This window comes from Alligator sinensis, unplaced genomic scaffold (genome assembly GCF_000455745.1).
Source record: "Alligator sinensis unplaced genomic scaffold, ASM45574v1 scaffold134_1, whole genome shotgun sequence".
Classification (NCBI taxonomy): Eukaryota; Metazoa; Chordata; order Crocodylia; family Alligatoridae; genus Alligator; species Alligator sinensis.
The window spans coordinates 2,421,757-2,437,996 of record NW_005841920.1 but is presented as its reverse complement, the minus strand read 5'-3'; the positions used below and the strand labels follow the sequence as shown (position 1 = coordinate 2,437,996).

The 16,240-nt window shown below is 41.6% G+C and overlaps 1 protein-coding gene across 1 annotated transcript in view; it reads right to left on the bottom strand.

Moving 5' to 3' along the window:
• FIP1L1 (factor interacting with PAPOLA and CPSF1) overlaps positions 1-16,240 on the bottom strand; it is an 82,232-nt gene that overhangs the window by 9,785 nt on the left and 56,207 nt on the right. The window contains exons 18-19 of the mRNA XM_025198345.1: positions 14,197-14,252; positions 3,747-3,966 (exon numbers count right to left, since the gene is read on the bottom strand). Of these exons, the coding sequence (XP_025054130.1) occupies positions 3,747-3,966; positions 14,197-14,252 (276 nt within the window). The remainder of the gene's footprint in view (positions 1-3,746; positions 3,967-14,196; positions 14,253-16,240) is intronic.

The following is a 16,240-nucleotide window of genomic DNA, read 5'->3' as shown; positions in this document are numbered from 1 at the left end:
GGCGCGGGTGTCGGTGTGGGGTGGGGGGGGGGGGTGTTTAGCCCAGGCCATGGCGCAAATGGCTGGTCCTGCAGGTTGTGTGGTGTGTGCAGCCACGCAGGCGCACTCATGCTGCACTGCCAGGTGTGCCTGTGCAGCCAAGCATGCCACACAGCTTAGAGGAAATGCTGCATGGAAGGTGACAGTACCTCTACTTGGCACTGGTTAGGCCTCATCTGGAGTAGTGTGTGTAGTTCTGGGCTTCAAATTTTTAAAAAGGATGTGGAGAAGTTAGAGAGGTCCTAGAGGTGGGCAAATAAGGGGCTTGTAAGGCAAGTCATATGAGGACAGGCTGAAGGAGCTAGGCATGTTCAGCTTGCAGAAAAGGCACTTAAGATCAAGGTTCCTTCTAAGGTGCGCACATGCACGGCTGCACAAAACTAGAAGTGTGGCCGCGCACAGCCTTTTCAAGGCCGCACACCAGGAGAGACTGGGGCGGGAGCCTGGCGCAGGTTCTGCCGGCTCCGAGGAAGTGCTCCACTCCCACCCATCAGGGCCAGGGAGTGGAGCACGTCCCCGGAGCCGACGGAGTCCACACCAGCTCCCTGCTCCAGCTTTCATTCCAGACTTGCCTCACCTCAGAGGAGCCGCTTCCTGCCCCAGTGAGGCTCTGCCGGCTGCCCCCCCTGCATCACCTCAGGGAGCGAGGAGGCACATGGCATCAGGCCTGGGGAGTGGAGCAGTGTCCCGGAGCCAGCTCCAGGGAAGTGCTCCACTCCCCGGCCCTGATGTGGGGCAGCGGAGCACTTCCCCGGAGCCGGAGGAGCCCGCACCAGGCTCCTGGCTCCAGCCTCCAGCCCCGGCTTCAGCCCTCAGCCTCCAGCTCCGGCTCCTGGCCTCCGGCCCCTGGCCCCAGCCCCCGGCACCTGGCTCCCAGCTCCAGCCCCCGGCCCCAGCCAACAGCCCCCAGCTCCAGCCTCTGGCACCAGACCGAGGCGATGCGCTCACGGACCAAGGCAGCACGCTCATGGACTGCTGCTCCTTAGAGGGAACATTGCTTAAGAGGGGCCATAATAGCTGTCTTCAAATACCTGAAGGGCTGCCATAAAAGAGAGAAAGAACCTTTTGTCTCTTGCTGCATAAAGACATGGACTAATGGATTGAAGTTGCAGCAAAGTAAATTTAGAATAACTTCTTCACTGTGAGAATAACAAGGCAGTGGAATAGACTGCTAAGGGAAACTGTGGACTCTTCATCAGTGGAGATGTTGAAGAAGAGGTTGGACAGCCACTGGTTGGGGATGATTTAGGTGTAGCTATGCCTATGTTCTACTATGGGTATTTCCCATGCTTCTGGGTTTTACTGGTTGTGCCCCGCCCCTGATTTTTTTTCTGCTATGTGTGTCAGGGTGTTTTTAAGCCTTCCGAGAGGCACTGGGTGTTGGCTACAGCTGAGGCTGGGGACTTCAGCTGGGGTGTGCCGACTGTCCTGCTAGGAGCAAAGAAAGAGGGTTCCTAACTACAGGGTCTTGTCCCTCCACTTAGGGTCAGACCAAGTGCCATATTTGGGGTCAGGAAGGAATTTTATCCCATGGTCGGAGCAACATGAATTGTGTTAATTTTTCCTTCCTTTGTTGTGTGTGTGTGTGTGTGTGTGTGGGGGGGGGGGGGGGCCCTCTGCCTGGGACTTCTTAAGTTTATACTGACAACATCTTAAAAAAGCAGGACATTGGCTGCTGTGGTTACCCTGCTTTACTTGTGGTAGGTTAGGGTGTTAGACCTATTCTGTGTCAGGGTTGAGGGTAGTCTTATGTACAGCTTAGATCAAAGGTCAGCAATGTTTTTGGGCAGAATGCCAAAAACACCTGCAACCTCAAACTGTAAGATGTTAGCATGCCAGGGGCATATAGCACAAGAGCTGCAAGGGACCCAAATCCTTGTTGTGGCAGTGCAGCTCCAGCCCCTTTCCCGCTGTCCGTGTACCAAGTAAAATGCCTTTGTGTGCCACACTCTGGCACCCATACCAGGGATTGCCTACCCCTGGTTTAGATTATGGTTGTATGGAATAGTTTGGATATGGATGATCCTGCCTCAAGCAGGGGGTTGGACTAGATGACTTCTGGAGGTCCCTTCTAGCCCTATTTCTCTATGACACCACAGGTAAGTACTTTGTCCCTAAAATAAAAGAAACACATCTTTGTGCTTCCTGAAATAGTTCATCCTCTTCTCCTCCTCCCTATAGGTGGTTTCATTTTTAAAAACTGAATGAAATTGTAAATAAACCTTAAAACCCCCCCAACACTGTTGTGTCTGCATGGTCTGTCTTCATTAAGTCTTCTCCTACCTTCTCTGTTATTCACAAGCCAACTTGTTTTTTTAACAAGTTAAGGGCCTCTTGGTTTCTTACACAGCCATGTGGCAGTAGCTTTGCTGCAGATGGTGGATAATTTAGTCACATAAAAAAAGATGAAGTCTCCTCTTCCCCCTCCCTAACTGATAACTCTGGCAGAAGCAGAGAGACTTCTCCAGGCCTGGAAGCCATTAAGGCTCATTTCAAGCACCCTTGAATGACCAGTCTTCTTTCTGGCCTTCACTCAAGCTGCCTGAGAAACAGATGTTTAAACTGGTCTTAAGTTCTTAAAAACTGACCTTGTAATTTGTAATATAAAACATACACATAGTACAGGACATCACCGCCACAATGTCAGTGTCTGCACGAAATTAAAAAAGATTTCTTGCACCTAATTTGGGCCTTTCACAATTCTTTTTTTTTTTCTGCCTGTATCAATAGATAAAGTTAACAGAAAACACTGCCAAACTGTCTGAACTAAGGTAACACTGACTCCTGGTGTTCTTCTCACATTCCACAACATAAGACAATTAGAGTGATAGCTCCCAAATCATCTTTAATAGCATGTGCTCACTCTTGTGTGCTCTCTCTCATATGCGCACACACGGTAAATTTGAAAGTGAAAAAAATAAAATTAACTGAAGTTACATGATTTACCGCAAAATAATTTACAAGCACTAGAAATGCATGAGCAAACTTCCTCAAAAAAAAGTAAATATATGTAACCTTGGCAAGCCCGCAGACATCTGGCATGTTCTTGTCACACCAGTTCAACCTGATACATTCTATGTTTTTACACATAAACAAACCAAATGTCTCAACAGAATCTGAGTTTAATCACTTAAAAATAAAAACTGTTAGAGTCAAAATCCCAATAAAAGTTAGCAGTTTGGAAACAAAAAATGTTTTTGACCTTAAGAGTAAAACCTGTTATAAAATTTATTAACAAATAAATAGCAAAGGCACAGCATTATTCATCCTGAACTAATCACAAAATCCACCAAAAAAACTAACCCCCTTTTAGTAGCCAGTACCACCACTGCTTCAAATTAGGGTCAATTGTTGCAGGACATTGCTTTTGGCAGAGAATTAGGAATTCCAATTACAAAGTAACAGTGATAGAACCAAGATTCATTTAATACTTCTACGAATGTTTGTGGAACTAAGGAGGTCAAGCATAAACCCTAAATCCTTTTGTGATGCTTTCTGCACTTCAAATAAAAAATTTGACACTTCTATTTTACATCTGAAATTTTTTGGTATAGTTCCCAACAGAAAACAAAGAGGAAGGAGAACCACACCTTCCTGTCCCTTAAGAATATCTAGCTGCACACTAAGACTTTAAATGCTAACGCACATTATTTGATATGCACAAAAAATGTACGTCTTGACTATTGCAGCCAAGTATTTATACTAACCTGTTGAACACACTTGGAGTTGGACTATGATCTCGGTCCCTCTCTCTCTCTCTGGTCCGATCTCGTTCCCTATCCCGATCCCGATCCCGGTCCCTTTCTCGGTCTCTCTCTCGCTCTCGCTCCCTTTCTTTCTCCCTTCGTGCATAATAATCCCACTGCTTGCTGGTTTCCACAAGACTAGGCCATGAAGGAGCAGAACCTGCAAGGTGCGGAAAGGTGACTAAAGAAAAAAATGCTAATATTAGAAAGAACAAAAGCTGATAAGGTTTGAAAAATGCAATATGATTCACATTTGAAATGACAGAAATTTTTATATACCCCACACAGTTTTTTTCCAATTCCTCCTCCACAAGTTTCTAATGACAACAATCCAAAGACTCAGGAAGTCAACTGCACATTAATTCCATGATGTATAAAAGCAGAGTATATTTTGTTTGTTCAATTAGGCACTGTGGAGAATAAAAATGTCTGCCTGCCTTAATTACAAGGAAAATAATTATACAAACATCCTAAAAAGATTCACAATTATGCGATCAGAGTTATTTTACTTTTGTAAAAACAAAGCATACACGAAGTATCAGAGCTAGAACAAACATGAATTATGCATGCTTTTAAACACTGTGGCTCAGAAAGTACACTTCAGAAGTGTGAAGAAAGAGTCCTTCTAACTTTTTTTTTCTTTAAGATATATAAGCTGAATAAAGTCACAGAAGTAATGAAATGTGCAAAATAAAGTTAGTTAGTACTAGACGTTAAGCATAAAATGTTTTTGATCATTACTTTAAATGTTTTATTTTTTAAAAATTTCCTATTTAACATTTTTTTTCAAAGTCTGTTTGGAGACAAAATACAATTATAAAATGTCTTCGCTGGGGGAAACAGAAGGCTATAATTTTAGATTTATTCAAGTTATGTTTCTGATAAATGTTGACCAAAACTATTATTACAGTTAAAACATGTTACATTTTCAGAAAATGAAATATCATGCTCTTTGGTCTGAGACTTTTTGAAGACATGATATACTTGTTTTTAAGAAGAAATATTGATAGTCAGACTACTTTAATGCATTAAAAGAAATAAACACCCTTGAGCAATCCAGGGTTTTTTTTTTTATGTAACCAGAAGTCTGATACAAAAAAATTATCCTACAATGGTAAGACACCAAAAAAGATTAAAATGACTCAAGGTCTGACTTAATGGTCCAATAATAATGTTCTGGATTGACAATACTTTGCCTCAGAGAATGGATTAACAGGAGTGCCTCATATTGCTCAAGAGTCACTGCTTCATTTTACTACAGCACTAGCTAGTGGATTTAGTGCAAGTTTGGAGGTTAAGAATTCTACAGTTCTAATATGTTTTGCCAGCATATCCCTTTGCAGTTAAATTATTTGCTCAAGATTACAGTGAGACTCAGCTTCTTTCCTTGTAAGTCACATGGTGTTGTAGGCAAAGTTAACAAATGCATGTAGCTTTGAAAAATGAAGTGTTGCATCAATACTGCATGTTATAAGTAGTAAGAGAGCCAGTGGGATTCTGAAGAGGGATTTTCAGTCTTTCCTGTCTAGAATGCCTCTTGATATACATGAAGTGCAGTGCTTTGGCATAATTTTAAGACCAAGGTTTGTCAACGGATCTAAGGGGGGAAAAAAAAAAAGATGCTCTGAGCAAATGGTGGAGCGATGGAAAAGAATTGCCTCCTTAAAATGTTATTTCCAGTGAAAACTCAAATAACCCAGAGCACAAGAGGATCTACAATGCTGTACATCTAACAAAAAAATGAACATTAACTAATATTCCACTACAGGAATACAGAAGAAGCAAACAGTTAACAGAAACAACATCCCAGAACAATAGTGTTTTTGTCTATTACGCTGCCAAAACTGAAATTCTCCTAAGGAAAGCAGCCAGAAATAGCAAGAAACAGCTGGTCTTTAAAGATTGTTAATTTCCTTGACTTGCCGTGATGTCAACTAAGCATGTATAGTCTTCAGGGCTTGACCAGACTAGACAACAGAATATTTTAATTTAAGTTATGAAATTTTACTTTTTTTTTTTTGTAACATGGAGAGGAGCAACAACTAAAGGTATGATAATTGAGAGTTCCAGCAGAAGGAATTGACGTAAAGCAATAGTTTTGGAGAAGAGTTTCATAAAAATAAAGTTGTACCAAGTTGTATTAAACAGCAAGTATTGTGTCTAGTTTGTACAAGAAAAAAGTTGTTTCTGCCAGCCCTAAACTTCTGTGAATCTGTGTGAAATTGTTTTTGCAATACTTATATGGGAAAGAACATTATATGGGAAAGATTATCTGCACATACAAGCCAGAACAATAAATAAGCAAGATGTATAATGTTAAATTAAAAACTGTTTTGAAAATTTGATAGCTTAAAAATAATCTAGCAGGTGGGCTTCTAAAAGTGTAGGTAAGATGTGCCCATATCTTTACGGAATTTTAAATAACGAATAGAAACACTTTTCCATAAAACATCAAATTAAAACATAATTCCATTTCCAAAAGTTTCTTTCTTAAATGACTGATTTATTCCAAGGATACCACTGATCAGCCACAATAGCAATAGTCTCCAGAACATATATTCTCTGTTTACAGACACTTTTTCTATCTGAAGGAACTATCTAAGAGAATCAGATACAGCACGAAAAAGTGGAAAAAGGCAACTTTCCAAATTCTGATGAGTTTTTCCCATGAATAGCAAATGGCACAAGAGAAAGCAAGAGGTGCTTCCAGGAGAAGCAGGAAAGTTAACTATATAAGTTGCTTCATTGGCAGAACAATGGCTGGTGTGTGCCAAGAGTACAATAATTTAATAGGTATGATAGAGTAAGGCTACATGGTGGACAGCCTTAAAAACAAAGACAAGGAACTTGGGTTTGATGCAGCGGAAGAACAGAGACAGACAATGGTATCAGAATGGCAATCCTGGAAGATGATCGCTGCGGTTTATACATTCTGAATGATTCTGAGATGGGAACACAGCTGGCGTCATGGCCAAAAATGATATTCTAGTGATCCAGGGATGAACCAATACATTGGGAGTATTGGTTCATACTTCTCTTCACAAAGAGAAGAAAGACTGAAACTTTCAGATCAGATTTTTTTTTATTGCTTCCTAAATAATTCTGCCCCTCTGTCATTCTGATAATCTAATCCAACTGTTAATTGACAAAGAACGTTAAAATTTCAGAGGACTGACTATCAGAGGAGATGTATACTGATGATTTAACACCATCTGCTCTGTTGATTCTGACAGTCCCCTCCTTTGACTGCTCACAGTAAGAGAAACAGCAACAGAGAACACAGCAGAAAAAGCAGCCAGGAATTTAAGTGTGAATGCTTGTCTAAACTTGGATATTTACTGAAATACTCTGGAATAACTGTTCCTGAATGGCTAAGTCCTGTATGAACATATACTGTATTTACTTGAACATATGAGGAGGTTTTTCCCACTAATTAGCATGGGGAATAAAGTACCCTGGTCTTACATTTGCATACAAAGAAACTTCATTAAATACATTGTCTTTCTAAACTGCGACCAAAAGCAGCATGTGCTTAGTAAAGGAAAGAAACTGTGAAGTTGATTAAATGCAGCCAATACTGAACAAGACCATATCAAGCAAACATACTGATGGGAACCTACTTTCTTTTTTTTTTTTTTTTTTTAAAGGAACTTTTTTCTTGCTCGGGTCAAATTAGCCAGATCAGGTCCATATCCATTTTAACCATCCAAAAACCATATGTGGCCCTGCTACCAGCAAGTATCCTCCACCCCAGCCTGGGGCTTTAGATGCTTCCAAATCTTTTGGCAGACATCCTACATGCAGACCCAAGCCCAGAGTCTTGGGGTTTGGGTGCCCTTGAGCTTCACTTGCCCTCAGCCATATGGCAGCAGGAGCAAGCTAGGGAGGAGTCTCCCATTTCCATAAAGTCCGTGTGTAGCCAAGATCCTCCCATTGGAAGCTGAGCAGTGGGTAGCTAACTATGAGGCTCTCGTAGGGAGTCCCGTCTGCAAGCAGACAAGGGTGCACCTTCCACTACACAAAGCCACTTGTAAGGCACCTACTTGGTTAGAGTACTGCCCCCTGCCACCTTCATGGTCATGGTATTTCCTGATGGGAACCTACTACAAGGATAGGCAAGTATAGCCCATCTGAACAAGGTGGTGCACATTGCGCGCAGTCCCCCTCAGCACTGTCTGTTTCAAGTCATAGTGAGCTACTACACTGAACACATTTCAACTTCCTCTTCACTCCCACAGCTGAGCTATGACTTTCTTTCCCAATTATTTCTGTCTCTTCACCAGCCTTAAATGTCTGGCAAACATCACCAAATATGGCCCCAAACATACATGTAGGGGGTACCTGGAGTACACACAGATAATGAGCAGTGTTGAACTATAGGGTTACCATAATCTGAAACACTGTTGACTCTGCTGAGGCCCAGGGCAGTGAACTATATGGTAAATCGTGAGCCTTTTGACTTTGGACTAATATCATGCATAGGTTTCACTATATATAAATAGATACAAAAGTGCGGCTTTAAAAGTATATTTACTAAAATGGTAATATTAAGTATATTTACTAAAATGGTAAATATACTTTTACCTGTGCTAAAACTTGCAAGAGTCTCAAAAAAGGTAACATGCATTAACTCTAGAGGAACTAAATTACTACAGGCATATTTATTTCAAAGACAGCGTTTTCAAATTTGCCCCTCATTTCCATGTGCTTAGGGAGAGCAGGGTCTGACAGTAAAGGAGGGGAGGTAATGTAGGGGGAAGAAGTTGTAGGGGCAGAGGACAAGGGGGCACCTAAAACCCCAGACTTATTTTCCCTGCTATAGCAGTGGGAAGGAAACAAAATTTGAGGCACATCTTCAATAATTAGAGTCTATACCTGTAAAATTATAATATCTTTTATTAGACCAACTCAAATAGTTGGACAAATTCTTCTTATCAAGCTTTCAGGTATAAATACCATTCACCAGGCTGAGAAAGCATTTGCAGTTGGTTTGTGCTCTTCCACCAACTCCCTCCAGGAAGAGCGCACACCAACTGCAGATGTTTCCTGAGCCTGAAGAAGGGTATTTATATCCGAAAGCTTGCTAAGAAGAATTTTTCCAACTATTTAGTTAGTCTAATAAAAGATATCAGATTTACCCAAAGAACCTTGTCTGCCTATGTCCTTAGATCAACATGGCTACAACCTATACCTTTGGAAAATCATAACAAATTTAAATGTTTTTCATACATAGAATCTAATTATATGTAATACAAGACAACTGTTATATTCCGAGTTGTTTTACATTTAAGTAAATATAGTATTTCACAATAGTCCCCCCCAATATAGCTTAATCCACAATTATAAATCCATACTTATTCCCATTTTAGTATACCTCCAAATATAGACAAGCCCTCACTCTTAATCATATTCTAGGTAGTGCATACTGATACTACTATAATCAGTGAAGCCATTCAAACTATAGTCCCCTAAATTCAAAACAGAGGCTGATGCTAAATAGGGCTATTTGCTTTGTACTACACCAGTGCCATACAATCAACACAGTTAGGTGTGAATCAAACATGATTCACAAGATAAACCAGAGATTTCAAAAGGAAGCCATAGTGTGCAAAATAGTGTTAAAAACATCCTGGCCCTTTATGGTCTGAGTTCTTTGCAACAGAAGAATTGCTCTATTATTTTTAATTGCAGAAAAATAAAAGAGTGAAAATTAGGAGCTGGCATTTTCTGAGTGGTGCCTTGCATCTATCAAGGGTTGCCTCAAGTCAAAGACGGTTGAGAACCACTGGTCTATGAGGTGCAAATCTACCCTGCCTTCTTCCTGACTTGAAACTAACATGGCTAACTACCTCTCAAAAAGTATCGATTACCAGGGTTTTGCCCAGGAGGTCTATTTATGAAATAAAGACAGTGTCCAAGACGCATTTTTAAAAAAAAAAATGAGTTTCCTTTTTAAAATACTGGAGTTATACCCAGTGAAAACTTACAGCACATTTTAGACATTTAATAAACACAAACAGAACATATACTATAAAAAAAAAATTAAGAATATTTATCAGATACAGTTTTTGCTTACACATTTTAACAGGCCTAGTTAATTAAAAACAAATTAATTGAAAAAAAACCAAAACCCAGGTACTTTCATTTAATGGGATGTAAAATCAAATCCCTCATTTACTCTCAAATCATACCATTTCACACAAATGAAGCAGTCATCCATACACATCTGACATTTTTAGAAAGAGTTAAAATAGTTTCTCTTTCAGAAATAAAACTTTTGTGTAAAGCAATCAAGTGATGGATTTATGGGTTATAATCTGCCAATAGATTTTTCTTCTCCAAAACAATAAAACAGAAATTGAATCTTAATACATTCCAGAGAAAACCAGCCTGAAAGGAGAGAGAAAGATGTTCTCTGATTAACTCTTTCAACTGACCTAATGGGCAATATTCACAAGTTCCACGGGAGTGTCATTTTCAGCTTGACTTCACTGGAGGTAGAGTGATTGCAATGCACATTAAAATGAACAACAGAGGGGAAAATATCTAGAAACTAGATTTAACACTGAAGAGACAGTTAAAAATACTTGGACACAAGCACTTATCAGCTCACATCTGTCTTCCATTACAAGAGTAACTTTGACCAACATCTGTTATCTGTTACCTGAAACTACGATTCTGGTCTGCCCATTCACAATTAGATACCCCTCTAACTTTCCATTAGATTTTTCTCACTTGCTTCTTGATCACCACAACCACACATGGAGACTGTGTTCTGGCTTTTACTTTGCCTAAGAAATGGTAAATATTCACTGTTGGAATGATTATCACTACGAGAATCTTGTGTGTTCAGTGTGATATTGGTACCAAGCCTGAAGGCCAGAAACAGCCTTCTAAGTAGAAGCAAAAGTGGATAGATATAGGTTAACTTTTGTAACCAATAAATACATAAATGAAGCCTACCAGTTGACATTATGAGTTCTGTCAAGGGGAAGTTTATTCTTGTGAATATATATTTTAGAAGCAGTACAGGTAGAGAAAAAGCTGTCTAACATAAAACTGTTTTTTGTTGCTTCTAACTTTGCCAAACTTTAATCCTTTGGTTGAAATTTCTCCTGCTATATATCTGACGTGGAATTACGTTATGTGGGTTATTAAGTTATGGGGGTACCTGAAACAGCACTAGGGGGTACACGTGTGTAGGCAGGGACAGAGTGCCACCACGCAGCATCTTGCACTGCTGCTGCCTGCCTGGCTGGATGCAGGGGGGAAGCTCGCACATGCCAGCTGCTGCCACTCCACATCCGGCTGTGTGCCACCCCCCAACTTGGTGGCCAGGGGTACATTGATCTGTGTCCGGCTGCCAGGGGGTACACCGATGCAAAAAGTTTGAAAACTTTTAGAGCAGTGGCTTCCAAACTTTGTCAGCATAACCCCAGTTCCTCAGCGTGACCCCTCACTCTCCACCCACAATACCCTAGCCCTGCCAGTGCCCCTCACTCCTCTCCCACAGCCCCCCAGACCTGCTGGTGCCAAAGGACCAGGGTCTGCAACCCCCTGGCCACCCTGGTTGCTGCCTGCAGAGGCAGAGGCTGCTGCATCTGGAGCAGAGCACAGAACCCAGCTCTCCCCACGTCCCTTCCCACATGGGCAGTACAGCTGGAGCAGAGCCTATGGGATGAGGGAGGATGTGGGTTGCCCACTGTGGGCTCGGGGCTCCCACCCTGCTGCCCTCCCTCCAGACTGCGGTCCAGTGGGCAGGACCAGTGCAGAAGGGAGTGCCGCACTGCTATGGCCACCAAGCTGAGGTGCCCCCTGCACATCTGGCAACAGCAGGGACACAACTCCATGCCATTGTTGCTGCCATGCCTCACCCTGGTAGCCATGATGGCATGGTGCTCCCTCCTGCACTGGGTCCCACCCACTGGGCTGCAGAGGCGGCTTCTGTCTGGAGCTGGTGCAGCCCAGCTGTAGCCCCACACCTGATTGTGGGCACAGAAGTCTCAGGAGGCACATGCCCCGCCTGACCAGGGTGCCTTGGCCCCCCTGCCACCCTCTGGCATGTTGTCTGTGGTCCCCCATGCCCCCATTGTGTTGCCTGCCCCCCGCAACACGTCGCCTGTGCCCCCTACCTTCCCTGCCCCCATAGACTTACCTGGAGGGAGCTGTGGAAGCTGCTCTCCACCAGTGCTTGGCTGCCACATGCATGTGCACGTGCACATGCACATGGTGACCTCTGCCACCAACTGCCCTCCCCGCTCATCCCAGCCCCATGCAGGTTGGAACTCTGCCAGCCTGCAAGAGGAAATCTGTTTTCCCATGTTTTTCTGTTTTAAAGGAGAAAATCCGTGTTTTTCTGCAGCATATAGAAAACCTGGATCCCTGTTTATCATGACCCCATTTGCTGATGTTGTAACCCACAGTCTGGGAACCACTGTCTTAGAGAAACTTGCACAGATTAGATCAGGGGTGGGCAAAACGCGGCCCACATGCGGCCTGCCAGGGCATTCTAAATGGCCTGCCATCTGGCCTGCAGGGCCCCTAAAAAAAAATTTAGAAAATTAATATTTATCTGCCCCTGGCTGGCTGTCACGCAGTCCTCAATGGCTTGCCAAAACTCAGTAAGTGGCCCTTTGCCCAAAATAATTGCCTGCCCCTAGATTAGATTGATTCTGTCTCAGGCTTTTTTTACTGCCTATACTTAGCCTTTTTCACTTGTTTTTTGACTACAGAACAATAATACAGCAATTCTTCTGTTACAAAGAACTCAGAAAGACCACAAAAGTCAATGTTTTTGTCACTACGGATTCCTAAAAATGAGTGAAAAATGAAAGCTAAGTACTGGAATTTTCCAAAGGGGTGCCTGGAGTCCAAAATGTTTGAAATCTACTGATCTACAGATTCTAATACTTCTTTTAAATGATGTGGGTGTTGATTCATAGATTGTTAAGGGCTGGAAGGGACCAGGTCCAGTCCCCTTGCATGGATGATGGAACTCGTTGTCTCATTTTTTTTCTTTATAAAGTTAGAAAACTACAGATTAAACGATGCTGAAGTTTCAAACTGAAGCACTCAGAAGTTAGAAAATGCCAGCACTGAAGTTCTCTGTTCAATGTCAATTTTCTTTAAATGTAGTTTTTTTGGTAATATTCAAATAAACTTGGCCTTGAAAGGGTGCACACATATGGAATGTGAGTGGCAGCCATAAAGGATTATCCTTTGCACTACAACCCTCTTGCATTGAGGGAACAGCAAGCTGATTCAAGGACTTTTTTCAATATTCAAAACTACCAGGAAAACAACCAGCAGAGATGCATCTTTCAGACTTCCATCATTAAATCTGGTTTGTAAACAAAGCTTATTTTGAAGATATCTGTAATATAAAGAATGTCTGTTTATCTGTTGTGCAAAACCTAGCTAGAGAACATACAGTCTTTTACACAAACACTGCATCTCCCAGTGTTTGATACAAATATAAAAAAAAGAAATAAACAAAGACAATAAAGAATCTATTTTAACTTTTTAAAATAAAAGGAACATAAGTAAATATGCACCATATGATCACCAGGGGAACCAATCTAAGCTGCTAGTTAGTTGATTAAAATAACATACAACCTTTAGTTTTATGAGAAAATTGTAAACAGTGAAAAGACTGGTTTAGATTATTAGGGCCCCCTCTACACGTCACAGGTATCATGCAATTAACTGCTTAATTATGCAATTACCTTAAAACCAGTTACACGTGCAAAGTACTTATCACATGATAAAAAGCTCCAACCAGCTATAAAGTTAGACCTCAAAAATATGTAGTACCTTTATAGTTGGATGCTCTCAAGCTTTAATTTGCATGTGAAACAGGGTCTCTCCATGCAGCTGGAAGCCCTGTCAGCTGAAACTCAGGGTTGGGGGACTGAGGCAGCTGCGATCCCCAAAGGTTCGGGAGACCGAGGCAGCCATGATCCCCAAGGTTCAGAGATGCATTAAATCCCAGAGCCTACACACACAGCTGGGAGTGTAAGTCCCACACCTGATGTGGCACAGCTGGGACCAAGAGCCCTGTCAGGTGCAGGACACACAGTCCTGGCTGTGTGTGGTGCCTGCACCTGGGAGCCCTCCCAGAAAAGGGGGCTCCCAGCTGTGGGAGCCTGCTTCTTCCAGATGCAGGGGAGCCCAGGATTGGGCTCCCCCTACATTGGCAATAAGGTGTAATTGGATTTAATGCACAATCCACACAATTGCATATGGCATGGCAGGTGGTATGATTGTATTGATCATGCATTATATCAAGTTGTGTCTGCCTGAGCTACATGTGCAAGCGTAGAAGAGGCCTAACTAAAATCAGACTACAACTATTTTAAACAATTTTTGAAAAAGCCTAAGTAAAATCATCAAGTCTGATCAACATACTCACCATTACCATATGGAAATGCACGAGCAGAGCGACCGTCATAACCGGAGGAATGTCCACTGTTGAACAGTAAATAGGCATTAGGGTCCTGTTTTAAAACTGTCTCGATTCAGGAGCATAATACCTAATTTTATTCTTCACAATTTTTACAATTGACTATAACAAACTATGTTAAAAGAGGACATACTTAAATTCTCCTTTTAAAGCATTAATTTAAAAGAGCAATTTAATTACAAATTGCATTCAACACAGAAGTCATATATATATCTATATTATTTTTTGTAATAGCCATGTTAAAAACCATATTAATATATAACGCTCACAATTTTTAACATTTGTTTCTAAAACACACCAAAACAAATGTTCTCTATTACATATAAACTATTCTGTTCTATCTTTATAATTTCTATTTCAAGAAGTTGCTGATATTTCAAGAAAAAACGTTTTCAAAACATGCTTGAAGAGATGCTCTATATTACGATATCCGCTCTGTTTAGTCTTCATTGTTTTTTCTCCCCAATTTAACACATTGCTTCTATTCCAAGAAAATTCAACAAAATTGGCAAAGCAATCAAACTCCATGCCCAAATGCTTGGCAACAAGCAAATCTATGAATGAAACTTTCCTCATACTCTTCCTGTTAAATAAGTGAATCTCTTTTTTTCTTACACATGTATAAAAAACAGGTGAGCTTCGATGGCTCATTCTATAAATATTCCGCTGAATCAATTTCACATTTTCATGATGTACTTCTTTCAATGGCAGCCAATTTAAATAGGTAAAATATAGAAAGGCTGAAAAGGACAATATGCAGAAAGAGCTTAATTCAACTTTCAATCATCTTTGATAAGTTTTACTGCTTCCTAGAGAGCTTGAATTAATTATCTTCACCTTACTCAACATATTTACTTATGTGCTACGTTTTTGCTGAAAGGCAACTTCAGAGTGTAAGAAAACTATTGGATCAGTTTGGTTTTAAACAACTGTATAATGAAAGCCTTATAAAATATCTGAATATTTAAAAATATTTGTAAAGATTATTTTAAAACCTTGTATCTCCATCAATGATAATTTTCTTTTACAGAAATTATACTGTACTGAACAGCCTCTATAAAATATTCCCTAAATTAATAAAAAAAATAGTAATTAAAAACCATAACAATCCAAAAACACAAACTCCTCAGGCCTTCATAAACAGTACTTTGTATTAGCTTTGTTCTCTTTAAAAACAGAGCCATAATAAAAGAACTTCGCTAATATATAAAATGAAACCCCAAATCATCTGTATTAAAACACACTGGAGGAAATCGGAGGATTTCCTCAAAGATTTCACAACACTATCCTGGAAGGTGGGTGGGTAGTTTGCTATTCTGTGCTATACATCACAAAAGAGGCTTGAGGACCTCCCCTAAATCTGGTCAATTTCAAGGAATCTGCAAAAAGCTAGAGCCAACTGTATGGTAGTCTTATGCTTGCACTCCAGCCTTGATCCCTTACACTACCTGCAAAGGACATAATCATTAAGTAGGGGTGCACCGATAGAGATTTTGGGGGCCGATACTGATAGCCAATTTTTAAAGAGGCATATCAGCCGATAACGATCCAATTGCCGATATGTAGCCCTGCAGTTTGAAGAGCTGCGTGCAGCTGGTAAGTCTGTTGTGGTAGAAGGGGAAGGGGGAACAAAGAGGCATGGGGGGGTAGATCAAAGCCCCTGCGGTGAGGGAAGAGTGGGGCTGGGGGTAGGGCAGTAGCTGGGGCAGGCGCTGCCCAGTTGGGGCAGGGCACAGGATGGAGCTGCAGCTCATTCGGGGGGCATAGGGAGGGCAGCTCCCACTGCTGGATGCACCATGGGAGGGCACAGGGGAAGGGCGTATGCCCCCAGATCTGTGTGGGGCAGGGCAGGGCAGACTGCAACTATGGGCTGGGGCCAGGGTGGCATCAGACTTTTCCCGGTGGAGGCTGGGCCAGGCTGCGCTTGGGGTGAGAAGCAGTGGCACTGGGAGGGGGCTGAAGTCACCCCAAAATTTGCCGTGGCCCCTCCCAA